The 27755-nt window shown below is 32.6% G+C and overlaps 4 protein-coding genes across 4 annotated transcripts; 2 read left to right on the top strand and 2 right to left on the bottom strand.

The window, feature by feature from the left end:
• Nucleotides 1–1336: 1336 nt before the first annotated feature.
• On the bottom strand, nucleotides 1337–8708 carry LOC123699915. Its single transcript, XM_045646964.1, has 16 exons — nucleotides 8368–8708; nucleotides 7922–8059; nucleotides 7379–7578; nucleotides 7138–7225; nucleotides 6928–7027; nucleotides 6659–6763; nucleotides 6079–6234; nucleotides 5823–5869; nucleotides 4826–5161; nucleotides 4397–4534; nucleotides 3950–4118; nucleotides 3655–3767; nucleotides 3455–3558; nucleotides 3277–3377; nucleotides 2935–3090; nucleotides 1337–2762 (listed from the first exon to the last, which is right to left on the bottom strand). Exons 1-16 carry the CDS (start codon nucleotides 8706–8708, stop codon nucleotides 2706–2708), a joined length of 2349 nt encoding a protein of 782 aa, XP_045502920.1. The 3' UTR covers nucleotides 1337–2705.
• A 2156-nt stretch (nucleotides 8709–10864) lies between these two features.
• On the top strand, nucleotides 10865–13593 carry LOC123699778 (conserved oligomeric Golgi complex subunit 2). Its single transcript, XM_045646803.1, has 6 exons — nucleotides 10865–11037; nucleotides 11123–11350; nucleotides 11442–12288; nucleotides 12469–12674; nucleotides 12780–13228; nucleotides 13304–13593. Exons 1-6 carry the CDS (start codon nucleotides 10960–10962, stop codon nucleotides 13575–13577), a joined length of 2082 nt encoding a protein of 693 aa, XP_045502759.1. The 5' UTR covers nucleotides 10865–10959; the 3' UTR covers nucleotides 13578–13593.
• A 47-nt stretch (nucleotides 13594–13640) lies between these two features.
• On the bottom strand, nucleotides 13641–15794 carry LOC123699782 (DNA polymerase iota). Its single transcript, XM_045646810.1, has 2 exons — nucleotides 15654–15794; nucleotides 13641–15556 (listed from the first exon to the last, which is right to left on the bottom strand). Exons 1-2 carry the CDS (start codon nucleotides 15662–15664, stop codon nucleotides 13744–13746), a joined length of 1824 nt encoding a protein of 607 aa, XP_045502766.1. The 5' UTR covers nucleotides 15665–15794; the 3' UTR covers nucleotides 13641–13743.
• Nucleotides 15795–16516: 722 nt separating this feature from the next.
• LOC123699792 (protein phosphatase 1 regulatory subunit 21) lies at nucleotides 16517–23586 on the top strand. Its single transcript, XM_045646822.1, has 9 exons — nucleotides 16517–16669; nucleotides 16755–16949; nucleotides 17226–17360; nucleotides 19815–20054; nucleotides 20412–20495; nucleotides 20912–21065; nucleotides 21467–21639; nucleotides 21879–21974; nucleotides 22337–23586. Exons 1-9 carry the CDS (start codon nucleotides 16604–16606, stop codon nucleotides 22481–22483), a joined length of 1290 nt encoding a protein of 429 aa, XP_045502778.1. The 5' UTR covers nucleotides 16517–16603; the 3' UTR covers nucleotides 22484–23586.
• The last annotated feature ends 4169 nt before the right edge of the window (nucleotides 23587–27755 follow it).

The following is a 27755-nucleotide window of genomic DNA, read 5'->3' as shown; positions in this document are numbered from 1 at the left end:
AGCTTAACTTATGCGATATTCCATGTATTTACCGAAATTGACAATATTTCAAATTCAACAATGCATACAGAAAACTCTGCTTTTCTATTGGTTTAAACTTCGCACGCACACATGTACGCACGTATAACTCCTTTTATGAAAGTCTCCGTATTTGTGCATTCATGTATCTGTGTGACATACGTGTGTATGACACATTACATACATATGTGTGCATGTGTGTGTATATTACACGCACATATGCACGCACGTGCGTACACGTTTGCGTATATGCGTGCGTGAATTTTTTTCTGTGTGTATGTGTTGCAATATTATTGTATGCTAATTGTACCTTTGGAAGTGGTAAATTACAAATCATTTGGTAATATTTACATGGAATGTCGTTAACAGGGCTTAATTACTACGTTATACTTTTGAGAATTTGGTCGCTTTTTGCTGCTCAGTTTGATTGAATAAATTTAAATACAAGGGTATTTTAGTATCTCTTATAATATATATATATTATAACATCATTTTATTATTATCTATTCAGAATTCATACTGACCATATTACATCAATCATAGCGACTCCTTTTAGGGAAGACCATACTTTTATTCAATTCCATTGAACAAGATCTTGAGTTCTGTATTGTAATACCTAGTTAGTGTTTATAATAATCGATATCATTTTATCTTTAGCCAATATTTAAGCCAAATGAACTAAAATGTATCAATATGAACTGAATGCATAAACAACGGTAGGTTTAGTCCAGTTCTAGTAGGTAGTTATTTTTGTAATTATAGATAAAATAAATACGCGTAGGTTAATTGTGTAGTAACATTATTTATCGAAAATATGTGGGATTTGGTGAACACAAATGATTATACTAAATTTTAATTAATTTTATTTCCAACCTCTTTTTCAAGTTTTGTACTAATTGTTATAGATAACCTAAAATAACACGTTTTAACAACTTTCCTTATTTAAGTATCTGTTGTATGTAACATTTTCATGTTTAAGGTCTTAAGGGCGAATTGTAATAAAATTAAACTTTATTGTTTTAATATCGTTCGGTTGTGGTTTTTATTCGAATTTTTTATATTTCAAAATGTTGTGAATTTTATTAAAATAATATTTGTTACTGTATGTTTCTTGCCGCTTTTTTATTATAATGTAACACATTATTTTTATGAAATACTGAAACAATACTACTGGTTTTTAAGTGCGCCGTCAGTGTAAACGATGAAATAATATATTTTTACAAAATAAATTTTGCAAAGTAAAAGTGAAAAACCTATTTTACCAACATTGTAACTCTTGTTTACCTTGCTAATGCGACACAATTTTTTCAAACAATGATTTCTTCAGAAAATTCTGTGTTGTACATTTCGTTAAAGGTTTATGCAAATTAATGGACGAATTGATATTATCGCATTGCTGTGATATTATTATAAACCCAATGCCTTAACTTACTTTTACTCGCAAAGTTACACATGAAGAAACCGCATGTGACACCGTTGTAAACAACGACATTTGTATGTAAATTTTTCTCAATTCTTTATCTTTTTTGTGTTTTATGTCGGTGTGATGTGCGGCCGCTTCTGAGCTTAACAAATAAGTGAAGATTGACTGATGGTTATTTCAATTACATAACGTTTCTAAGAGTAACAATAATTATATGCGTAAATAAAAATCAATTTTGTGTAAAAAGAATTCGATTGGTAATAAACATCTTTATCCCGCTGTTTTTCATAAATCATTTTATCATTTTTGGCTGTGATATTTTTCTGAAAGCGGTTCCCAATGTATTATCATAGAATTATGAAATATAAATTGTATTAAGTAAAAAATTGAAAATTCGTTAAAATGCGAACACACGTTCAGATAGCGTCACTTAATTCAATATCAATTAATGAATTTGACAATATTCTTTCGTTATTTCCCAGAAACTACTTAAAAACATATAGGATACATATTTTTAATTAATTTCTATCATTCGATGTACTTAAAGCTACTAATACCTACTAATGTTTTTGATTTACATTTAAAATAATCCAAAAAAAAGCTATTGAATTTAAAAGTGATTACATTTGAACGTGCATGAGCACTTTAACATTCCACTTTGCTAAAATGAGGGTACTCTATGAAAATGTCAGACGTAACTCAATTTTAAGATCTATACTTCAAAGTAATTCTGACGTCATAAAATGTGAGAGACACTTAAAATTGAGAAGCGTTTGAGTAATTGAGTGGTTTATAAAGATGTTTGGTATCTCAAAGGAAACTTCGAAATATTCTAAAGATGGTTGTAATACTTTGAACGCTCGCCTTACGCTAACAATGTATTTTAATTTAAGCGCACGAATTTATATCTTGACTTTGTGACGTTCGGTGTTGTTGGAGATGTGTATTTTTTCATAATTTTTTGTAAACTTAAAACTAAGCACTTGCCTAATGTCGTAAATGTACACTACGCGTATGTGATACACATTCTATCATTGAATAAACGAATAATTTGTGATCTTGTTGTTTTTCTTCAAATATATCCTTGAATCCCATCCCTAGAAAGACAATCTAAAAGTTCAAAAAAATTTTTGGATGACCTACCTACATAATCTAATTGTATGTACAATGAAGATTAATTTCGAGGTAAAAAAACATATAAAAAGAGGAGGTTAAAGACCATAAGAATGTTTGAGTAAATGTTGATGCGGTGTGCGAAAAATAACTATTTATTTTTTGTTTGATTTAATACAGCGAAGTATGAGTACGAAGAACGAAGTATCTGAAAAAGAATGAAACAATTTAAGTATATTATATGCAATAAACAAATAATTTTAATTATTCTAGCTCTTCATTGCCTCAAAAAGTTAAATAATCATGACATTTACCTATCTTATTCCTGATTATCTACTTTTGAGATCGAGTCTCGAATTATCTGTTTTAATTTTACTTACAGATACAAATGTAGGTCGAGACAGTGGAATGTAGTGCCCAGCTCTAAATATTATAGGTCTCTTCATTCTCTCCATAACGATTATGAGCGACCTTCGGAACTTAGCGTTTTGGTCGTACCACGGACATAAGTATAGATATTCCCGAAGCTCTTGACTCTAATAAAATAGGAAATCGTTATTTAGAAAAAAAGGTATCCTTAGAGGCTTAGATTATTCAATTATAAAATCAGCCACTCAAACTTATTTTCAGTTGTCAAACTTAACATTGAGGTAATTGCCTTTTATTATTTGGGGTAAATTTTTTTACAAAGTAACTACCTATATTTATTAAAAAAAAAATACCTTTGTAGTCAGTTCATTGCCGCACCAACAATATAAGAAAAGTTGTGACAGCATGGTCACCATGTAATTGAGCATAGAATAGAATTGAACACTGCTTGGTTCTGTCTGCAAACGCGTAATAACAGTTAATTATCTTGTACCACGTAATGCATGTATTGGTGGTAATGTGTGATTTGACTTACAATGGTAATTCGTAATCCTATGATGCAAATTATTCCAACAGTTCCACTCAGTTGAAAAAATATATTAGCGTGGTACGTGTTCTCTACCATTTCTATAAATCTAAACAGAGCAATCGTTATAAAAATATTAGTTCAAGCAATGGTTTTTTCCAAAATGTAAGTTGATAAGGACATCAATAAATCGTTAAAGACTTACTTTACAACAGCTTGGTGTTGTTGAATACATTCATTCAAAAGTTTATTATTTTCATTTTCCATTTGCTTACAAACATCTTTTTTTAACCTTATAGTCATTGGAATACTCTGCAACTAATATAAACATGTTACTTGTGATTTTTGGCGGGAAACATATTTTACAATTTAATTATTGTTATTTATATATATTTTTTTGTCTAAAAAACCTTTTAGTATTGAATGTAAATTGTAGAAGGCTTTATTATAAGTCTATGTACCTAAGTAACTAAATATCTGTAGCATTTATTTCGAAGTACCTTTTTAACTTTATCAATAATAATTTCAAGTTCCGCACAACCAAATATGATCATCGATAGAGCTGTGCTGTCCACCGCAAAGAAAAGTAAAGCGCTGATATAAATACTTATCATCTGATAAAAATATCCAATCTCATAGTGGGGTGATTTTTCGGGATCAACTGGCATCCTATTGAGAAAGAAAAGTCATTGGTACAAAAAATATAGGCCCCAGAACCAGTTCTGTGGTAGAGCAAGTGGAGCGGGTCTCTAGGCGCCAAATCATAAGGGACGCATTATCGAAATCGGTCCACCCGTTCATGCATCATGCATCATGCGTGACCAAGGGAAATAGGGATCCATTTTGAAATATGGAAAGATAGAGATAGCCTATTTAATAAATATTTGTCAATAGTCCTTGCAGTTGACATTATTGTTTTAAAAATATGTGACGAAATTAACACTTACCATATTTTGAAAGGAAAAAATCTCGTTTCGGCTGTATCGAAAAGTGGCATTATCGCCCACAGGGTGCATGTAGTAATGGCACTGGTTAAAAAAACCGCGCACAAATTTTTTATTGTTTTTGCTTTAGATGAAAGAATCCTGCATAATTTAATAATATATATGTATTATATAAATATTTTACAAACATACATTCAAGCAAGCCAAGTACTTAGATACAATTAATGTATTGTGCGACATTAGCAAACAGAATTATCCCATTTCTGGAGTTTCTGGATAGCTTCCGAAGTAGGTAAGCAACTACAATTAATCTTTATTTGCAATAGATTTTTTGTTATCCCATCACAAAATTTGCCTCCATAGATTTTGCATTATTACGTCTAAACCTTTCTAGACACTACCTACCATAAATAATTATACCAAAGAACTCACTTCTCATGATCCACGGATTGTGGCGCAAATGTATCCACCACCATACAACGAAGAAGATCTTTCAGATTTTCCTTATTCATCATAAAGACTGTTGTTTTATAGCACACAGAGGCTTGTGTGAATAGAAGATAGGAAGCTTCAGAAACTTCGTCTATATCTCCCCAAACTACCGCAACGTACACAAATTCAAATAAAATAAAAGAAAATTGCGTGAACATAACCAAACATTTGTAAATGTTTAGTAAAATAATATATTTCTCTGGAGGCATCCAAATGCCCAGATATTTTAAGATGATGCGAGGTCTGCCCAAGAAGAGATCGATGTTGGTGGCCATTTTAATGGATTATTATGAAGTGCTCATGTTTGGGATAGGTTTTATAGCTTAAAAGTACACATTCAAAGGGTGCTATTTTTTATGAATTCTACAATATTTCCTTAAGTACAATGTTAATTACATAGAAAGTGCTAGGTACAAGCAGAATATATATGTTGGTTTTATTATTTTCAAATTTTATAATCCGTAGGTATTATGAACAGATACTTACTATGGTGAAAAATAAAACACATTTAGGATTGATTATAAAACATTTCCAACCATCTTATTAGTAATATTCAAAGAAATAATGAATTTAATTGACAATTGCACTGATAATTTTGAACCGTGTGTGCAAACTGCATCATAGGTAGGTCATATCATAGGTATTCCTACTTACGTGATTTTACCCTAACACTAGATACAATGCAAAAATAGAACTACTTAATTAGTTATATTATATTGTGATAATTTAATGTGATCATACTGTATTCCCACAAAAGTTTCAAAGAATTAACAGCAATTAACAGAGCAAAGTTCTAATAGGTTTTGTTTACAAACTTAAACAAAGCAGTAATTTAAAGTATAAGCAATAATTTATATAATAGCCGTATGTTGTTTGTGGTTTCACACTATAATATTTAACGTGAAGGTACGGTGTATTTTACTATTCTATCTATTACTTGGTTTGATTTAAAACTGCGATATAAGAGTACGACATACGAAGGATCTGTAAAAGGAAAGTAATGAAATTAAGTACCTAATGAAGGCAGGTCAGGTACAATAGGTATCATCTATCGAGATACGACTTAGAACTCATGCATCTAAATTTATCTAAAATATATTACATTTTGATAATAGCTTATAGCAATAAAAGTTACATTTTAAAACCTCTTTCATTCATTTATTGAAAATATTATTATAACGCAAAAATCTTACGCTAACGAACGTCTGCCGTGACAAGCTGATATAATGTCCGGCTCGAAGGACCAGCGGGCGACTCATGCGCGTCATCGCGAAACACAACGTGCGTTGAAACTTCACATCCTGTTCATACCACTTGCTCATGTATAGTGCTGTGTGTAATTCTTCACTCTGGATAAATATATTGTTATTAAACTTATTTCATTCAATATCAAATAGAAATGTGGAACACGAAAGTGGCTAAAGTCTATCATACATATCACTTGAGCTGGTCTACAATAGGCTGTCGTATAACTATACGACAGCCTATTGTAGACCATGCCTAGGTTATAAATTCACTCAGAAATCAAAGACGTTCTGCATTCCACTTTAGTATTATTTATATTTTCCTATTTATAGGATAACTTATAGGATAGGTTAAAGGTGAGGACTCCTCCTTACCAGTTATCCTATATCCGGGTGGCATAATGAGCCCTAAATTTAGAGAGGAGCGGCAAATACTCTAATATTTAACGACTCCTTGAATGGTATGTTTCCAAAATAATTTTATATTTAGTTAAGCATGTTTTTCGATATATCCAATATCCATACTTACAGTGGCCGTAAGCTCATGACCGCTCCAACAGCAGAGGAACATCTGACTCGTCATCACTATCAGGTACACTATGAGGGATATAAACAACATGCTATTCTGCTCGACCTGTTAAAATATTGTATATTTATTCATTCATTCGAATATTTATTCATTCGAAAAATACTTTATTAACGTAAAATAATTTTGATTCCAATAGTGAAATAGGTATCTAAGAAGCTACGCTTGGTAGTTTTTTAAAAGCAGGTGAAACAAATCTTTATTATACTTACGACTAAGATTCGAAAAGCGCTCATTACAATAATTCCAACAGTGCCTGTTAGTTGAAATAAGAAATAAATATGGAACGCATCTTCTACCAATTCGGTGAATCTAAAATAAAAAAAGTACTTGATCGTCGGATAGAAACTGTAACTACTTACGATTTTTTAGCAATTAACAAACATGCATTTTTTCACATTTCAGTCAAAATGGCTACTTACCTAACCACCGCTTGATATTGTTTCACGCACTCTATTAATTTCTGGTTACCTCTTACATAATATTCGGTCCGATTCCTGGCATCATCATCTTTATGTTTATAGGATTTGATCTAGGAATTAAAAAAAACTCATACGAAGAAATAACTTACTTTCTTAACAACTAAGTAATTTAAAATTTTAAAAATTACACAAGTATCGAAGGATAGAAGGACATTTTAGCATAATTTGTGAATTATTCAACCCAATTTGTTCAAATAAGTATACGAACTTACGCTCATCATTTTGTTCATAATAATCTCCATCTGCGCACACGCAAATATAACCATAGAGATGGCGACACTGTCCACCCCAAAGTACATCAACGCACTCATGCAAATGGTTAGCTCTTGGAATATGTAACCCAGTTCATATTGTGGGGACTTATCCGGTTTTATCGGCATCCTTGTAAAAAAGTCGATGAGAAAGTGAAAGCAAATAATCCATACTAATATTATAAATGCGAAAGTAACTCTGTCTGTCTGTCTGTTACTAAATCACGCCTAAACTACTGAACAATTTGCATGAAATTTGGTATGGAGATATTTTGATACCCGAGAAAGGAATCTCTGCTATTAGAATTGCTATTATATTATATATAGAATTGATAAAAAATTTAAGGCTACCTTTTATTGCGAAATATGTACCACGGACGAAGCCGGAGCGGACCACTAGTGAAAAATAATTGACGAAAGTCATCCGGTAGCTTGTATTCTATAGACAAAAGTTTTTAGACTTTAGAGCTTACCACATATCGAAAGGATACTTTCTTATGCCGACATCGTCGAATAATGGTTTTATTCCCCAAATACTACAAGTTGTTTCAGCAGCCACTATAAATGATAGTAATAAACGCTTTATCTTTCTTGCTTGTCTTTTTAAAATGCTGAAAAATAAATACAGCCATCAGATTTTTCCTTAGGCGGGTTTTATGACCCTTATTCAGCAGTGCTGGTAGCCTTGCGAAGGTAAAGGATCAGGTGTACAATGAAGAATCAGAAATTAAATATAATATAGTTACAACCAGATTAATACAAGAACTCGGGAAGGGCGATGTTAAAATTGCTTTTAGGACTTTAAAATTTTGTGAGAGTCATTGGTGAGAGTACGGTTTTTTGTCGAAATTTGCATTTGGGCAGTATAGTCGTATTGAACCTTAGAAAAAAGTAGGTCGTTATTAATATTTTTTCTTACCAATTATGTGGCTTGCATTGGGGTTTGAATGCATCACTGTTCATCTGTACAATCAACATTCTGATTATATCAATATTCACGTGGAATACTGTAATTTTGCAACACAAGCAAGCCTGGGTGAATAACAGGTATACAGCCTCCGACACCGCCTCCAAATCGCCCAAAACTTGCATGACATAGATTATTTGGAAAAACAAAAATGAATATTGCAATATCAGCATAAATATTTTGTATGATTTTTGGGCAGTACTTTCATTAGTTGGAGGAATCCATACTCCAAGTATTGACATTATTTTCTTAGCTCTACCAAAAAACAAATCATCTAATAATTCTGACGACATGATTGATAAAACTTGTTATCAATAATATTGTCTTCAAGCTCTATTGTCGTAATTTATACAAGAGTAGGCTGTTATTTAGAAATTATTTGATAAATGATCCAATTTACATAATGTGACCACTTACAATTTGTATTGTGGTTTATTATAAGTCTGTGTTTTAGAATATTTATTCGTTAAATGTTTGCTTATTATAAGGTTTTGCTTATTTGTACACATACACATAAATATAGTACACTATATGTTATGTTAATTATAATTAAGTACCTAGTTAGCTAGCCCTTATAATAAGTAAAAATTGAAATTAGTATAATTATTTAATAATTATTATCCAAATTATTTAACGGTTCGTACCTAACTCATCACGTAGTCATATACGGTAGTTAACTAACTCATCTTGTGCTTTTTTGGTGACTTTATCGTATATTTCTTTATGTATCCAAAACAACTACTTAGCTGCGTCCCGCGGTTTCACCCCCGTAAATAATTTTTTCCTTTTGAACCTAATGTTCCTAATCCAGTAATATCAGAATAAAAAGTAGCCCAAGCTACACCGATTGAAAAGTGAAAGTCCCGTCAAAATAGGTCCAGCCGTTTCAGAGATTAGCCGGATTAAAATAGTAAATTTTACAATGTTTGTCTGTCTGTTTGTTTAGACTGTATTAATTATACATACATACATATTATGCATTTAGTAAAAAGCGGTTATTTTAATATTACTAACAGGCACTCCAATTTTATTAATGGTAATCTTATTTATAAAAATGAATCGCAAAATGTGTTGGTAAGCGCATAACTCGAGAACGGCTGAACCGATTTCGATAATTCTTTTTTTATTATATTCCTTGAAGTACGAGGATGGTTCTTATGTAGAGAAAACGTAAATATGTACCACGGGCGAAGCCGGGGCGGACCGCTAGTAGATTAATATAACACAATAGCGTACTTTAGTTAACATTTATCTACTATTATTACTTCTATTTAAAAATACAGTTTAAATTACAACCATTGCAAATTGTTTTTATCGCCTCAAGCTGCTGTATCGTATTCGGCAACACCTGAACGTCGATGTACGAATCCGACTATGTGAGAGTTTGGTACTCTCTAAGTTTAACTATGCTGACGTCATGTACGGGCCCAGGTTACTATGCCGTAGTAAGAACGCGATACAGCGCGTTCAGAATGCTTGTGCGCGTTTCTGTTGGGACGTTCCCCCACGGTCCCATATTACTCCGTACCTGTTAAAGGCTGGATGCTTAAAAATGGAAAGTCGTAGGCGGTTACACCTCGCGTCTCTACTTTTTGGAGTTGTAATGACAAAGGCGCCAAAATATCTCTATGACAAGCTAGCATGGATGGGAGAGGGCAGCGTTTATACTACCCGTTCCTCATTTTGCAAATTAGCTATGCCAAGGAATGTCACAGCTGCTTTCAGGGGAAGTTTTAAATACTCCGCAACTAAGTGTTGGAACAATCTTCCACCACCAATATTAAACTCCAGCTCATTGAACTCTTTCAAACAAAAATATAAAAAATATCTATTGCAGGAGTTTAATTTCCAACCTTAGTTGTGTGATGGGTTTAACTTTCATTAGGTTCCAAAATATTTTATATTGTGTAGGTATATTATCTATCTGTCTATCACTATATTATGTATTTGTTATTATGACTTAAATTTAAACATTTATCTATTTATATGTCATGTTAAATTTATCTTAACTGTGTATTTTCTCCTTTTGCCCTATTTAATTCATATTATTTTATAATATTATATTTATGAACGTGCTGCCGCTCTAATCGCCAAAAGACGGGCCACTGAAAATCAGTGTTGCAACTACGTTGCAATTTATGCTGAGTGGCTACCGTTTTTGGCTCCACTTCTTATATTAGCTTCATATTGTATTTTAATTTTATGTACTGTGTTTGAATTATATTGTCATTGTACTGTATTCTAATTGTATTGTGTGTTAATTGTGTTACTTCAACTGTGTGGAGTCAAATAAATTATCTTTATCTTATCTTATCTTTAAATTACAGCTTAAATAAGCCTTACAAAATATAATTTCCACTAAAAACAACCACGTACACCTGTAATATCCGAACGAATATTTGACGGATGATGTGTCAAGCTTACGTCAGTGATTAAATTGTCAAAATGATTACCAAGTACAGGGACAATTTGTAAAGATAAACATTTTATTCCGATCCCCTTAAATTATGGTGCCTTAATTACGATATACGTAAAATTAATAACATGGACAGTGATATAAAGGAGTTCACATTACCGCCAGCTCCGCGGGGGTTGTGTTTCGATCGAAATGATTTCGTCAAGGTATCGCTAGTTTTTCAGCCGTACGGTAGGCAATTAGATCATTATTATGTCTTATTTTATTTAACTATTATCATTTATTTCGTAGACAAACTTTTCGGTGGATAACTTTTTGGCTGAACATGAAAAAGCGGCCTCCTTGGAGATTATGCGAGATGATCTGGGCGTATACTTAAAAGTCCTTAGATTGGCTATGATAGAACTCATTAACAAGGACTACGCTCATTTCGTCAACCTATGTGCTACTCTGATCGGATTTGATAAAACAATTGTAAAAATACAGGTCCCATTAGGTGAATTAAATCAAGAACTAGAAGTAAGTATTACCTCTTTAATGTATTTATTTTAATTTAAATTACGTTCCACTAATATATATATATATCTTATTTAACTTGATTTATATTTAGGATGTAAAAAAAACTATTGAAGATGCTATGAAAGAGCTCTCATTATGGTTAAATCAGAGACATGCTCTATTAAAAAAGAAACAATTATTGAAATACTACAGTCAAACGCTTAACTGTATTAGTTCCCTTGAAAGTATTCTGCAAGACATCACAGATAAAAGTCGACAAGAGCAAATAATACTAGCTGACAGGGCAGCTATGGAATACAATCAGTTAAAGTTCTCTATAGCTAAATGTGATTCTATAGTTAAACCACAAATAAAGAAACAGTATAATGAAGTAGGAGGAAAATTAATTCAAATATTGAATGATCTTCTTTTCCAATTCTGGAATGATAGAAATGAAGATAATCTTCTCAAGACATTAATGACATTAACTTCATTGGATAGAATCACAGAAACAGAGATGTTACTCAGGAAGCAGGCCATTGCACCATTATTACAAGAGATTGTGAACGAACCAGCTCTACAAAGAAGCAAGGAAGGCTTACAGGGGATCTATTCTAAAATCCTATCCCTGCTTGATACAAAACTGAAGTTACTCCTAAAAGTTACAGAACATTCCAAGTTAACATTTCAAGTGCAGAAGTATAGGTTTTTAGTTAACTGTTTTTGGTGTGAAGTTGAAAATCGATTGGAAGTCAATTTAGCATCAATTTTTGCTCCTGGAAATCCACAATTATTTTACAAAAGATACACTGAAAGTATGTTATTTATTAAAAAACTAGAGGAGTATTGTGCAAGCAAAGATAACATAAAATTGTTGCATGCTACACCGGAATATAAGAGCTTTCAGAGACGTTGGAATCTCCCAGTTTATTTCCAAATAAGGTTTCAAGAAATTGCAGGTATGGAAGATTGTCATGAATAATTAATATATTGTGGTGAAAGTAGGAATTGTTTCTGCTTCAATGAACTTTCTTTTAAATAAAAAATGAATGCTTGAATATTTGGTTGAAATATCACAACTATGGGCAATTAATTTGAAAGTTATTAAATTTTACTTTTTGTGTTAAATTAATTTTTAGGTGGTTTTGAGTCATTGTTGAAAACAAGTCCAACAAAGGAGAATCATGATGAATTTGTGTTGGTAGAGACTTACAAGTGTTGGAAGGCATTACAGGATTGTTGGTCTGATGGGATACACATTGAGGCGTTGTCACACAAATTTTGGAAGTTATCTCTCCAGCTTTTATCCAGATATGCCTCTTGGACAAAAATGTGTTGTCTACAAGTAAGAAATTTGTCACCATATTCATTATTACTTTAACTACATTTTTTCTGATTACTTAAATACATACTCTTCTATTTTGTTATTAATTTTTTTTATTTTTACTAGAAACCAACTACACCTAAATTGGACTCTGCAAGTATTAACAAAAACTTAATTATTGATTGTATAAACCTATACAATGACACAATAACGCTTCTTCAAAAATTGCCAGATCTCTCGCAATTAGTAGAGTCCAAAATGCCTAATTTGAGAAGTAAAGAATTATTGGGCCAAAGTATAAAGCCTACAGAAGATTTATTTCATCACAACAAAGAAATCATCAAAGAAAGTATAGTCAATGAATTATTTGACTTCTGCAATGTACATTTGAAGCAAGTTAGTGATATACCAAGATTGTATAGAAAGACTAACCGTAGTATACCCACGAGACCATGCAACTATATTGATACCATTGTAAAAACTGTAAATGACTTCAAAGGAGATTCCGAAACGAAGCTTGATAATGCCTTTTTGAGTAACATATTTGAATCTTTGTTCAATACAATGACATTATCGTAAGTACTTTTTTTTATTTGTTCATAATGTACTAGTTTGTCATACAGTTGCATTAAATTTCATATTGCTTTCAGTTATTGTAAATATGTAGAAGATGTTTTAACATCAGTGCAAAAAACTGAAGAATCATTGAGAAGACTGAAACAAATTCGAGAAGTCACTTCACAACAGAATAACGAGACAACTGGTGTGACAGATGGAGACAAAATCAGATTGCAATTAAATGTTGATGTTGTACATTATACTAAATTAGCAGAGTCACTTCATATTAATGTAAATAAAGTGCACAAGCTAACAGATTTAAAATCTATGGTAAATGAAGCTGTAAAAAATATAGATAATAAATGATATGCCCAGTTATATACTCTGGACTTTTATTAATTGGCAATAAGAAAAAATAAAACATTTATATATAACATAAACATGTATTTGATCAGATTAATAAAAATTGTATGATTTGAAAAAATAGATACCATTCACTTATCACTTAAAATAACAAGGCAAATTATTAATACTATTTTTGTGGAACAAAGTATTTCATAATTGAGTTTGGTTTGGTTTTGTTCATGTTGCGAGTGATAGCTCTTGGCATATCTGAATTGGAGGGATTTTTCCACATTGATTTTAATTCTTGTTGCATTTCTTCTGGCAGTGCATTAAATACTTCTTTATCAACATAACTTGGACATTCATCACAATTGCCACCTTCAGCAATGTCTCTCATTGCATCTGAATTATCAGACACATCTTTTGCAGGACTCGCTCTTGGAGTTAAAGACCTGTCTCTGGAATTCAGTCTTAGCTCTGAGACCTTTTCAAGTTCCTTTGAATTCAACCTCAATTCCCCCACTTTCAACTTACTAGGTGATGCAACATCTTCTCTGGATAAACATCGTCTTTTGGCAATCCATGTTACCTTTTTAGGCTTTTTTGGTGATGGTTCCACTTCAGCATCAGAGAGATCAGTTGTTGTGCTGCTGCTGGGGGACACTGCAGAGTAATCCATGGAGGATGCTGATGTATCACAGTCACTCTGTATGTTGAGAACTGACTGGACAGATAAATCATTCATGAGGTAATTCACAATAGAACTTCTTCCAGTCATCCGTTCTTGGAACTTTGTAAAAGCCAACCCTACTAATGTCAAATGGAATGGTTTAGATAAATCAATAAGTTTATTAAATAATCTCATTATTATGGTCATAAGTTTCTCCTGCCCTGCTTCTGTGACTGAAACCGTGCCACTGTTAATTGTGAAAATAGATGGTGAGATCTGGCATTGCCTCGACTCTCTGTGACTACTGAGTCTTTTTACATCTTTCTTTCTTAGAGTCACTCTTAATGAGACAGGAATGCGACCATCTTCCCTAACCAGAATGAGCAACCTTTGTAAAAGTGCAGTAAACTTTTCCTCAACTTCACTCTTTACACTAACTGTCTTAAAACTATCTTCTAAACCTATACTTTGTGGTCTGCCCGTTTGTTTGACTGGAGTATTATCCTCACCTAAACTTAAATTTTTCAGTCTAACAGCCATGTCACTGCTAAAGTGTTTTTTTAAAACATCTAGGGACACTTGTTGTAAATCACTGACAGATATAATGTTGTGTGATATTAATGTTTCTGTTGTTTTCGATCCTATACTTGGAATAGAGCGTACACTCTCTAGAGTTGACATAAAACTTACACCATGTTCTGGATAAATAGTAGTCTGATCATTTGGTTTGTGTAAGGGACAGATTAGTTTTGAAAGTAATTTGTTATGTGCAACGCCTGCACATGTTGTGAAACCTAAATCATCCAGTATCTTTTGACGCATTTCATTAGCTATTTGTGATGCTATTTTCAGTCTTGTGTGACAGCCGCAGGGGCAATCCATAGAGGGTTCACTGTATAAATGACCAGTGATTGTAAGATTACCAATATTTGTACTTTTTAATTTTTCTTGAATCAAATTTGTGACATCAATAAAATTTTCATCCATACCTAACTTCTCTACTGGAGATTTCCAATTTTGTAAAAGTAAAAATATTTTATTTGAGGCAGCTCTGTAATCGTGTAAGTCTTCTCCATTTAATAACTTTAAATTAGGGCATACTTTGAGTGCTTCTGTAACAAGCATACACTTTTTAATTCCGTATTTTCTTGCCTCATAATTACTTGTTACGACGATATTTTTCTGTTGAATTCCAAGTGGTTCTGAGCGTAATTCTGGTTTCCGTAACATTTCTACTTGAGCATAAAAACAGTCTATGTCGATGTGTATTATGCTTTTACCGTGGTCGCTTGTTATATCGGTAAATGTAGAGCTGCTCGAATCCATGTCCCTGCGGATAATTCACACAGTTTCGTCATAATTTACTTTGTTCTGACTAACTTTTTACCTGTTGCGATACAATACTATTTTATAAGTCAGAACCTTACCTGACGTCCATGACCCTATTATGAAATGGTTGGCTGAATGTATTAGTATATAAGTATGTAAAATAAGTTAAAATTTATAGCTTTTCTTTCATAAAATCCAAAATATTGATATTTTTAATCAGACAATCACGACACATCAACAGAGACAATATTGCCACATTATAATAAAAAAGTAACGGCAGACTATAATTGGATCACAGATTAAATTAAATTATTGAAATATTTTGCTCGATGAGTGTGAATATAAAACACTATTTTAGACTATTCTTTAGAATAGTCTAATTGTTTTATTTTCTTTTTCTAATTGTTTCATTCTTATGTTTCATTGGCAAAATTAATTTATTTAAATGCTGCAGAAAACCAGTAGATGGCCAGCAGATGGCCGGCAATTTATAAATTTCTTTTATTACTAACTTATATCTTAGAGAAACTGTTCTATTAAGAAATCGCTGAATGATTACCCAATGATGAAATGTATATACCTATTATCTATGCACTTGATAAAGAGGAGTTTGCCATATTATGTTCTATGTCCTTGATCTGTGCTTAGAAACAACTGGTGTAAGGTGGTTTTTACCTGTGGTTTTTACTGTTCTGTGGGTGTAAGGATCCGATTATAGACTGAAGCAATATTTGTTTTATGTGTGCGTTATACAAATAAATAAAAAACATTGTTGGAACGATCTAAATAAGGACAAAGGAAGGAAAAATATCTTGAACATTTGTGATAAAAAATAAGACTCGGCTTAAAGGTCTCGTAACCAGGCCATTAAATCATAAAAAAAAATTGATATATTTTTGTCAAAATTTAATGTCAATGTCACTTTTGAAAGTTCAAAGTGGGTGTTCGTCACTGTTCACAGTTCAACGTTCGAGTTTATTGTAAATCCCTCTAGAATTGTTTTAATGGGATTTATTACTGTGTAGTGATGAGCACGTAAAGTATAGCAATGGAGGGATTGCCTTCAGGTGATATTCAAGCCAAATATCAAAAATTAGCAGCTGAATATTCAAAGGTAAAAGTTGTAAACCTAATCATTGATAAAGATGCAATGCAGTATTGTCGGCAATTTGCAATAAATCTATTATTTCCGCTTACAGCTCAGGGTTCATGTAAAGGTATTGAAAAAAGGTGTATTAGATGAGCAAGCTAAATCGAATGAATTGCGGGAGTTACTTAAAGAAAAAGAAAAATCATTGCGTAAAGGAGAATTAGAGATAGATTCTTTAACTTTTAGAAATCAGCAATTGACGCGACGCGTTTCTGTTTTGCAAGATGAAATTGAACAAACACAGGTATTTGTATTCACAATATTTACATTATATTTATTTACATGTACTTCTATATTTTTAGAACATTATGGATACTATGTACAAATATGTGTTGATAATATGGACAGTGATATCAGTCATATTATGTATCATATACATATGTGGCAGCATTTTACTTCTATTTCAATAATTGTTTTTCTCTGCAAATGATTATCAAGCCTTCTTTATTCAGTTTATGTATACTTTAAAGTAATACTATTGAATAAATTGCTATAATATTCCATTTTTTCAATGTTATAGACAAAACTAACAAAAAAATCAAAAAGCAAAGATGATAAAGCCCCGTCAAATAGCAATCCTGCACCGCTGGATGCAGGGCTACTTCAAGAGGAGCTGCAAAAGAAAATTATTGAAAATGCCCAGTATGCATCTCAGGTATTCATCTTATTTATTTATTTATAGCCTTTATTGCCAATATTACAGGTTACATTTTTACTTAAAACTAAAATTAAATTTATATGTGGGTGCTGGCGTGTCCTTGTGACACAAAGGCCTCTTCCAACTTCTTCCACTCGCCACGTTCTTTCGCCTTCCGTAGCCATAGCGGCCCCGCCACTCTCCTTATCTCATCGGACCACCTTTTTCTTTGTCTTCCTCTTTTCCTTTTAGCATCTGCTCTGGGAGTCCATTCAGTAATGACCCTTGTCCATCGGTTTCCCTTTTCTCTGAGCATATGCCCTACCCACCTCCATTTAAGAATCCTTGTCTTTTTTACAACATCTTCTATTTTTGTTATTTTTCTTATATCTAAAGCTCTTTTTCTATGTTTTTTTGTATAACCTAGTATGCTCCTCTCCATAGCTCGTTGGCATGTTACCAATTTTGTGTCATGTTTTTTTGTTTTAGCCCAAGTTTGGCAACCATAGGTGAGTATTGGCAAAATGCAGGTATTGAATAGTCTTCTTTTGATTGTGATATTGTATTGTGTATTTTTAAATATTTCTTTCAGCGACCAGTATCTCTTCCAAGAATGGGCAACCCGTCTCTCAATTTCATGTTCCATTTGGTCGCTGAAAGCTATTATTTGACCTAAATAAATATAAGAATTGACATATTCGATTAACTTATCTTCTATTTTAATTGGGGTTCGCGCTCTATTTGCTATGATTTTGGTTTTTTCATAGTTAATCGATAGTCCCACTTTTTTGCTTTCTTGTGCCAGTTGAAGAAGCATGGTTTGAAGATTTCCAGGGTTATCTGATATGAGTATTATATCATCAGCAAATCTGAGATGATTCAGATTTGTCCCATTAATGTTTATGCCGAAGTTATCCCAGTCTAATTTTCTAAAGATTCCCTCTAATACTGAGGAAAAAAGTTTTGGTGAGAGTGGGTCTCCCTGTCTCACGCCTCGATTTATAGGGAATACTTCACCTTCGGTTTCCAATTTTACTCTGCCTGTGCTGTTTTTGTATATATTCTTTATGATCCTTATGTATTTATTGTTTATTCCTTGATTCTTCAAAGCTTCCCATATAGATTGGTGTTCCAGTGAATCAAATGCCTTGTTGTAGTCTACAAATGCCATGTAAAGTCGATAGTTGTATTCATGGCTTTTCTCAATCAACTGTTTCACCACATGAATATGATCCGATGTAGAGTATCCTGCTCTAAACCCTGCCTGTTCCCTCGGTTGTTCTTCGTCGAGCTTTTTAGTGATACGGTTAAGCAGTATTTTTGAGAACACTTTATATACGTTCGACATCAGGCTAATTGGGCGATAGTTACCTATTTCGGATCTGTCTCCTTTTTTGTGAATGAGAGTAATGGTAGTTGTTGTCCACTGTATGGGGATGAATTCAGTGTTCAGGATGGTATTGAAGAGCTTAGTCAGTCTTTCTAACGTTTCCGGTAGTGTAGCTTTCATCATTTCGTTAGTGATGTTGTCTAATCCTGGTGCTTTATCATTTTTCTGGGATTTTACTGCTTGTTGGACTTCGCTTTCGAGAATTTGTGGGATATCTTCTGTACAGTCTTCGAGGCTTAAGTTACAATTTAATTGGATCTCTTTGGTAGAGTATAGAGTGCGATAAAAGTCTGTAGCAATCTTGAGGACTGGTTGTCTCTTTGTGATTTGTTTGTTTAATTTGTTTTTCATTTTTGGAATCCAAACCTTTTCCTCTTTTAGTTCTCGTAATGCCTTGTTTATGCCTCCTGTTTTCGATATGTGGTGTTTTATACGTTCAAATCTTCTGTCAGCTTTGTCTTGTTTAATTTTACGGTTAATTTCTTTGCTCAAGTTATTTATTTCTTTTAATGTGGCTTTGTCTCTTCTGTTTCTAAGTAGTAGTTTCCTTTTCTGAATAAGATCAATGGTCTGCGAGGTAAGTGGGTTGTTCTTAATTATTTCCTTATTTTTTATTTTATTTATTATATAAATCTCATTTATTTCCGAGTTGTAAAGTTCCTGCATCATATCTCTTTCTTTGAGTGGTAATCTATTATATTATATGGTATTCATCTTATTGGTCTTTGAATAACAGACTTTTAACTTTTGAAAGACAAAGGTAGTTTGTTTGTTTTGAATATGGGAACAATTAATGTGGGAGAGATAAATTTATTTTTAGTTTTCAGTATTGATCTCTAGGTATGAAATAGATATTTAGAAAATAAACAATGTAATAAGTAATATGAGCTGAATATGAATATATATTGATATGAATCAATCTGTTATTGACAGCATCATTTTCAGATCATGCAATATATATTTTGTAAGCACAAAATACAATATATATACAACAAATCTCTTATAGTTTGATCACTTGTCCTTTACTGTAAATCTAACACTTGTCCTTTACTGTAAATCTAAACTTTTTTTTTAATTTTCAGCTCTCCGACAAAACATTTGAAGTATCCCAACTGCAAGCATCAATCGAAGACTGCAACCGTCACATGACAGAGTGTGAAAGTAGATATAAGTGTGAAATCGCTAAATTAAAGAATAAGAATCAAGAATTACAGTTTGCGCTGGAAGAAGCTAGGAAGGAACGGTTAGGTGGAACGCCAAAGGTGCAGGCCGGTAGTCAAGCTAGTTGTAACGGTGACTTTTTGTCGGAAGGCGGAAGTTTGGTAATACATGTGATTCTTTTTTATTCTTATTGGATTTTTTTTGCCGTCTCAATTTATTTATTGTTTTTGTTGTTTCAATTTATGTTGTGATAAAAAGCTACTTGGGTGTATGTTGAACGAGTAGTCTTATTAGATTATATTTCAATTTATATAAGAATTACATAAATCAGCACAACAATTTATCAAATATTAATGTTTCTGTGTTGTTATAATTCATGTATGATTTAAAAAGTTGTTGAATATAAAATTTGATAGTTTTCGGTTTATAGAACTTTATTTATCTCATAAACAAGATTATAAGCATTCATATAACGCCTTTAGTAATGTTCGAAATGATAAAATATGTATTTATTTTAGATTGGCAGTGAAGATGCCCTTAGTTCAGTAGACGACTTGCATATAAATGAACAGCTGAGCAATAAGTTACATAACTCTGAACAGGTAAATATTACTCCCTCAGCCCCCGGAATCACAGACACAATAGAAAATCTATTGTGTCGTGGTCTCATTGGGCCGTTCGGTGGTCAATGGGTTACAAATAATTGTTACAGCAATGCAGTTATCATTGAATTGTATTTTCATTTTTGTACAAAAATTGTTTACTTTGAATGCAATTTGCTATTTTTAATAGTTTAATATTTAATTTTAATAAGAAGCACATCCATTCTATTAACAGTGCGCAAAATATATTACATTTATTTTGTAGATTGCAATGAAATGCACTAGACTTTGATATTTTCCATATATTGTGTTTGCACACATATAAGTATGTTGTTACATATTATCTCTTTTAGTAAAAAATTTAATTTAATTAATTATTTATTTATTTATTTATCTATTAAAATAATATTTTGTAGGAAAACCAAAAGCTTCGTATGGAATATGGAATGCTGCAGCTAGAGAACGAAAGCCTCAAGTTAGAGATTAGCAAACACGTGTCCGCGTCGCAAAGGAGAAGAGGAGATACGCACGACTCTGGGGACTTTAACACGTTTAGTGAAACTTCTATAGGTATGTGTTGTTTATATAAAGTTTTGAGTTGAGTTTGATTATAATATGAAATGTATTCTGTAATATAATTTGCGCTGTTACAAGTTTAAACTGTTACTAATCAGGCAATAACCATAAAATTCAATACCTTTGTACTATGTATTTCTAATTCTTTCTGACATTATTAAAATTTGCTATTTCCTTGATTTTATTTCATCATCTTACAATGGGTCTGATTATGTTATTTAGAGTTTAAAGGGGTTAATAAATAATAAAAATGAATTGCTGGATATGTTGCGAAGCGTTAAACTCGAGAACGGCTTGACCAATTCGAATATTTTTTTTTTTAGTTTTTTGTTAATAACTTATGAAAAAGTAGCAATAGGGCAGAACAACATCTTATCTTAACATTTTTACAACAGATGGCGAGGGTAGGATAACAGGATTGTTAGGAAGTCTGCAAGTGCCGTTCCTCCTCAGTGGGGAGGTGCAAGAGCGGGAGGAGAGGATGCTGTCCTACTTCCGCAGCAAGATCAGCAAGCTCAGCGCTGAGAGGGACGAACTTATCAGCAATGCAGAACATTATGTTAAAGAGGTGTGGTGTTCAGATTTTTTTAATGCGATGTTTATTTTCTTATATTAAACTCCATAAATTATCCAGATAATTTTTTTAAGAATAGGAAAGTTCGATTTTTACGTTGAACCCGCGTTTGTATTGTGCCTCACAATCAAATCTTTACTGTTCTTTTAAAGTTTTCAATTATTAAGTATATATACATTTTAATGCTATAAAACTAACAATAAAAATAAAAAAAAATCTTTTTTGTTTTTTAGTGTGAAATGTTGAGGCTGCGCTTCGAAGAATTACAGCAGGAAAAAGAAACGGACGCAAATACGATACAAGACAAACACGATACTATTGCGAGGCTGGTTAGTATTTGAAATTGTTAATATTGAATTATTAAATCACACATTAAAGTTTTCTATAAAATATAAAATCCCCCATGCAATTTTTAAAATTATCTGTATATTATACAGTGCATATTGCCTTCCGCACGCGCTTACGTTTAAGATTTTATTAATACACTAAATGCCCATATTAGCCGAGCGGTATCTGTACACTTCTTATGTAATCATACAGATAAGATAAAATCAAATGAAAATTTTTTTTCATCGTTATACACACATGTATATTTATTAATTATTTCACCCGTATATTTATTTATTATTTCCATTGAGCATGCACGGTGCACCACAAGCGGGACACCCATGTATATTCATTTTATGTACAGGAGGAGGAACTCCACTCGACGTCGCACAACTACGAGCAGCAGATGAGCGTGCTGACGGAGCACGTGGCCGCGCTCAACGACCGCCTCGCCGAGCAGCACGACCAGCTGCTGCAGCTCAAACATCAGCTCGCCACTAGGAAGAAGTAGCACCCTGTATACATGATGTACACATGTAATCCAAACCAGTGTGCCTAGTGTGAGTTTTCATCGAGTACGAAACGTTACTATCGCGTCTGCGTCACAGCGAAATTTGTATGGGGAATCAAAGCTTCCCCATACGTCCGCTAGGGGCGCTGTTCAATTTCCCATACTAATTCGGCTGTGACGCAAACGCGATAGTAACGTTTCGTACTCGATCAAACTCACACTAGGGGTACTGTACAGGCAGTGTATACAGTGTACACGCGCAGTTATAACACGTGTGGTGTGGAGGTAGCTCGTCATCGGACAGGAGTAGCACCCTGTATACATGATGTACGCGTGTAGTGTAATCCAAACCTGTACAGGCAGTGTATACAGTGTACACGCGCAGTTATAACACGTGTGGTGTGGAGGTAGCTCGTCATCGGACAGGAGTAGCACCCTGTATACATGATGTACGCGTGTAATCCAAACCTGTACAGGCAGTGTATACAGTGTACACGCGCAGTTATAACACGTTTGGTGTGGAGGTAGCTCGTCATCGGACAGGAATAGCACCCTGTATACATGATGTACGCGTGTAGTGTAATCCAAACCTGTATAGGTGTTACAATACAGTGTACATACGCAGTGTTACCGGAAGGAAGTAGCGCCTGTACACATGCTATAAACGCGCATATACAGTTTACACAGCTGTGGTGTGGAGGTAGCTCCTGTATAAATGCTGTACGCGTGTAATGTACACCCTAAACAGGCAGTATATAAAGTGTTACACGTCACCGGGAAGAAATAGCACCTGTATACCTAGTACACACGCAGTGTTACACATGTGCGGCGTGGAGGTAGCTTGCTACCAGGAAAAATCCTGTATACACAAATAAGGATTGTTCAAGATGTTCTTAAACCTTTTTATAAAAAACGGTAACTTACATAACACCCAGCCTTATGCGAATGAAGTTATGATGTTATAGAATACAATAAGCATGATTGGCTGAGCTCTTTAAGCTGTCATAAAAAAGTCAATACCAATAACAGCTTTTGGTACATTTTTTACTGACATTCTTATACCTTTATGCCATAAGATTAGCCTTATAATATAAAAGTACCAATATAAACAATTTTAAGGAAAAAACACAGAACAGTAAGAACATAATAGAAGTGCTATAATGTCATAATTAGTATGAAAACCAGTGTCGCCAAACCCACACATTTAAACCGATAGTTATACAGTACACTACAAGTAAACTATGCCTTTGATTGGACAGCTTAATTTGAGTAAAAACCGACTAAGGTTATAAATTCAGCATTTCAATATGTACCCTAAATCACTATGTTACGGTTTATTTTAGTATAACATCCCTAGGTATATTAGCTGTTTTGTTTCTCTTTGCTCAGAAATTCCAAATTCGAAAACATTCAGCTACTCCACAACAGAGGGCGTTAATTTTCGATAGATATAACTTTGAACCTCAACACAAAGAAATAAGGTTGAAATTTGTGTCACTCTAAATTAATGACATTAACTTGACATTAACCTGATGCTATGCTCTAAGGGATGTCAGCCTTGTTATCGATAATTCACAAATAAATATATTTTTGTGCATTTTTTTTCTTTCTATTAAGTATATGAGTATAGGATAATGTGTCACATTTTGGAGTATGTTTATTACTACTAAGTACGTCTTTTCATATTATTATATTTAAATAAAAAACGGAATAGAATAGTATAAATCTATATTTACAAAACAAACAGAAAATATGCATTATTTTAAATCTTGGAACTGCCGTAGGTTTGATGTATCGGTGGCCTTTGTTAGACTGCTTATTACTGTTCGGCATCCAGTTAACTCGTCACGTTGCATTTATTATCCATTTCTCTTTTAAATTAGGCTCTTTCGAAAATCTATAAATAAATAGGACAAATGAAAGCTAAGGAAAAATAGAATAATATTTAATATTTATAATGTTTGTCTTTTCTAAAGTATCGATACTGTCGATATGCGCCACATGCATCACTAATCCAACATTCGTTTGTTTATTGCAATAATATTCCAGAAAGTCTTGTTTGCTGTTCAATCTATATTAGTACTTATTTCTTATGGATTAAGGTTCATTTTGACTTAATATTTTTATAAATTTTTGACAAATTATGACGAGCGAAGTTGTAACGTAAAATATATTTAAAATATATTAAAATAATACTTACCGATGGTATGAAATGCCTCGATTGCTGATATTATTTCGTCTGCTATTATTTTTCCACTCTAATACCGAACAACACGCTCTAAATAATGAATAAATATGGAAATAAGGTTTGACAGCTGACAACCGACTCGAATATTTTTCTGCGCACAACTGAGAGCGAGTTAGGTGATCTTACCTTACTAGTGACACGTGGGCCACGCCCACATCGCACTTCTATTATGTTCTTACTGTTCTGTGGGAAAAAAATATGCAATAAAAATTGAACATAGTATATTTAATGAATATTAAACAAGTTAGAGTATGTTATTTTGATAAAAAAAAAGTAATCCCATGCAAATATAATTGCTAACCTTGTTATATTTATTCATTTACCTCCAACCTTGTATTATTTTATTAATCTATTTACCTATATTTTTTGCAAGTGACAAGATAGTGCTCTTTGTGCCTAGAAAATTGGTAAAGAAAGCATGTATGAACGAAACAAATATATTTTGGAAAGATACCGGGGGAATATCATCCAAAAACCATATATGGACGTCATTGGTGCGTTTAAAAAGATACGAAAACAGAACCCGTCCCTTTTTCATTAATCTTGGGTATGTATGTAAAAGCAATGATTTAACATAGATCTGTTTAAAGAGTGGGGGTAGGAGATATGGAGCTTTTAGTGCTCTCAAAATAAAATAAATTTTTAGATCTCTGTGCTAAGATACTATTTAGGGTCGTTTATGTTATCTTGTTTTTTAACTTTTATGTAAATAATACTGTGTCTACACGAAACTTAAAGATGGGTGAGTTTTGAAAAGTAAAGCGTTTTTTTATAAGACCACGAATATTTGTATGTAGACACGGCATTATATAGACAAACTTTTAACTTAATCATTCCTGTGCTCTTCAGGCCTAAATATTTAAGTGCTTTTCGGCTAGTGATTATTTTCATTTATCATCCTATTCATTGTGATGGATATATTTTTATTTAAATAAAAGATAAATTTAGTCAACTTTATTCATTTAATATAAGCTTAAATATATTAGTATTTATTATTTTAGCAGAAATTCTATAAATATGCGTATATTTACGAGTTTAACATCTACGTGACGAATGTAAGCGTTATTTTAGATTTACTTTGTATAATTTTAGGATATTGCAGAAAGAAACAATTTCACCAAACAAAAAAGGTAGTTAGTCCCTTCAAACTATCGCTTTATTTAAACTTAAATTTACTGATGATTTATTTTTATTTTTTAATAACATGTACTATAGGTAAGAAAATGTTCGTATTTCGCAATTTGCCATCAATCTTTGTTCGGAAAATATATTTTTTTTGAGAAATATTTATGTGTGGATGTATTATATCATGATCTGTATAAAATGCAGTTATTTTTTTACTTTTTATCTCACACCACCCCTCTGTTAGAATTAATTTAACGTACCTATTTAATCAGCTTTTTCTATCATTTGAATTGAAATGTAAAAAATGTACATAGATATATTAATAAAATTTGTATAAAAGAATTATTGCAATTCGTAACGCAACAGAAATATTTACATGTACAATATAATATGTAAGTAAATCTGTGTTCTGTTCTACACTGTATTTATAAATATGAAATAAAGATATTACATAAAAGTTGTGTTTTATTTTCATTTATTACCCGTGTTTTGACAAAGTGTTAGTGTTTCTGGTAAAATGCAAGTAGTAGGTAAGTTTAAGTAGGTACTTAAAAAAAATTCAAAGAGCTGAATGTTGGTTCATCAGTAGAAATAAAGTGCTAAAATCCCCAGATCAAATACCTACATATTCGCATTTCGGCCGCCTTTTGGCTCTAAAACGAGAAGTTTGTAACAAGCTTTTATTAGCTTACCTCATACCTTTATGTCATTGACTCCTTTCGACTCGATTTTGACCCACTTTATGCCGACGATTTCGTTCACATTTTGTAAAGTTATCAAGGACCGGTTACAATACAATAATTTATAAATTTATCTTACTATCCTGATAAGGATCGCCAGGATTAGCTTAAATCATAAGTTTGTAATTTGTATGTAGCTAATTCTCTTTTCGATTCGAGTTTGACCCACTTAAGGTCGTTTTAACGACGGATTTTTCTTTTATCTTATTATCCCGATAAAGATAGCCAGGATAAAAATATATTTCCTTACGTAAACTAACCGACTTCTTTACACACAATTTCAACCCATTTTAAACTGTCAGTTTTAATTCAAAATTTGTACACTTATGAGAGCCTCTCTACCGACCACCACACAGCACACGCACGCACTCACCGGGCTCGAGCGCGCGGTGCAGGCTGAGCTCGTACACGCCGGTGAGGCGGGCGGGTATGGTGACTTTACAATACTTTCATGAGCTATAATTTTTTTCGTGATAAATCTATACATATAATAAATCTGTAGAAGGGTCAATTCTGTACATTGAAAATATTGAAAAAATAAATAGTAGGGGGTGTTACTGGATCGATACCGAACCCAAATATGTGATTAAAAAAATTTTTGTCTGTCTGTCTGTATGTGAAGACATCACGTGAAAACTAACGGTTCGATTTCGATGAAACTTGGTATAATTATACCTTATTATCCTGGGCGTAAAATAGGATACTTTTTATCCTGGAAAAATACGTAGACAAAAATTAATCTTAATTTTTCAGTTTTATCCATAGACGTTGTTCTGTAGAACCGCGAACACACGTTTCGTATTATTATAGGCCTAGCCGTATTTGGGTCCAATAGATATATTTTATAAGATGTCATTGTCAGAGTTACTCAAAATGGAGAAATAAACCATCCACGCGAAGACCGACATCCGCGCGGACGGAGTCGCGGGCGGAAGCCAGTTTTTAATAAAATTTTCATTTTGAGGAAAAAATAAAATCTAATGGAAAAAATAAAAATAAAATGGAATCTATAGGTGCTTTATCTCTACGAAAGTCAACTCTGTAATAATTTATTTTCATATTACCACTAGTTTTTGTCACAAAATAAACCACTAGTTTTTGTAACAAAGAAAGTTGACGGGATTAATATTTGGTGAAGGAAGAAATAAAACTACAGAAC

The sequence above is a fragment of the Colias croceus genome, chromosome 18 (assembly GCF_905220415.1).
Source record: "Colias croceus chromosome 18, ilColCroc2.1".
Lineage (NCBI taxonomy): Eukaryota > Metazoa > Arthropoda > Insecta > Lepidoptera > Pieridae > Colias > Colias croceus.
The sequence above is the reverse complement of the archived record's forward strand: the minus strand, read 5'-3'. Positions and strand labels throughout refer to the sequence as shown.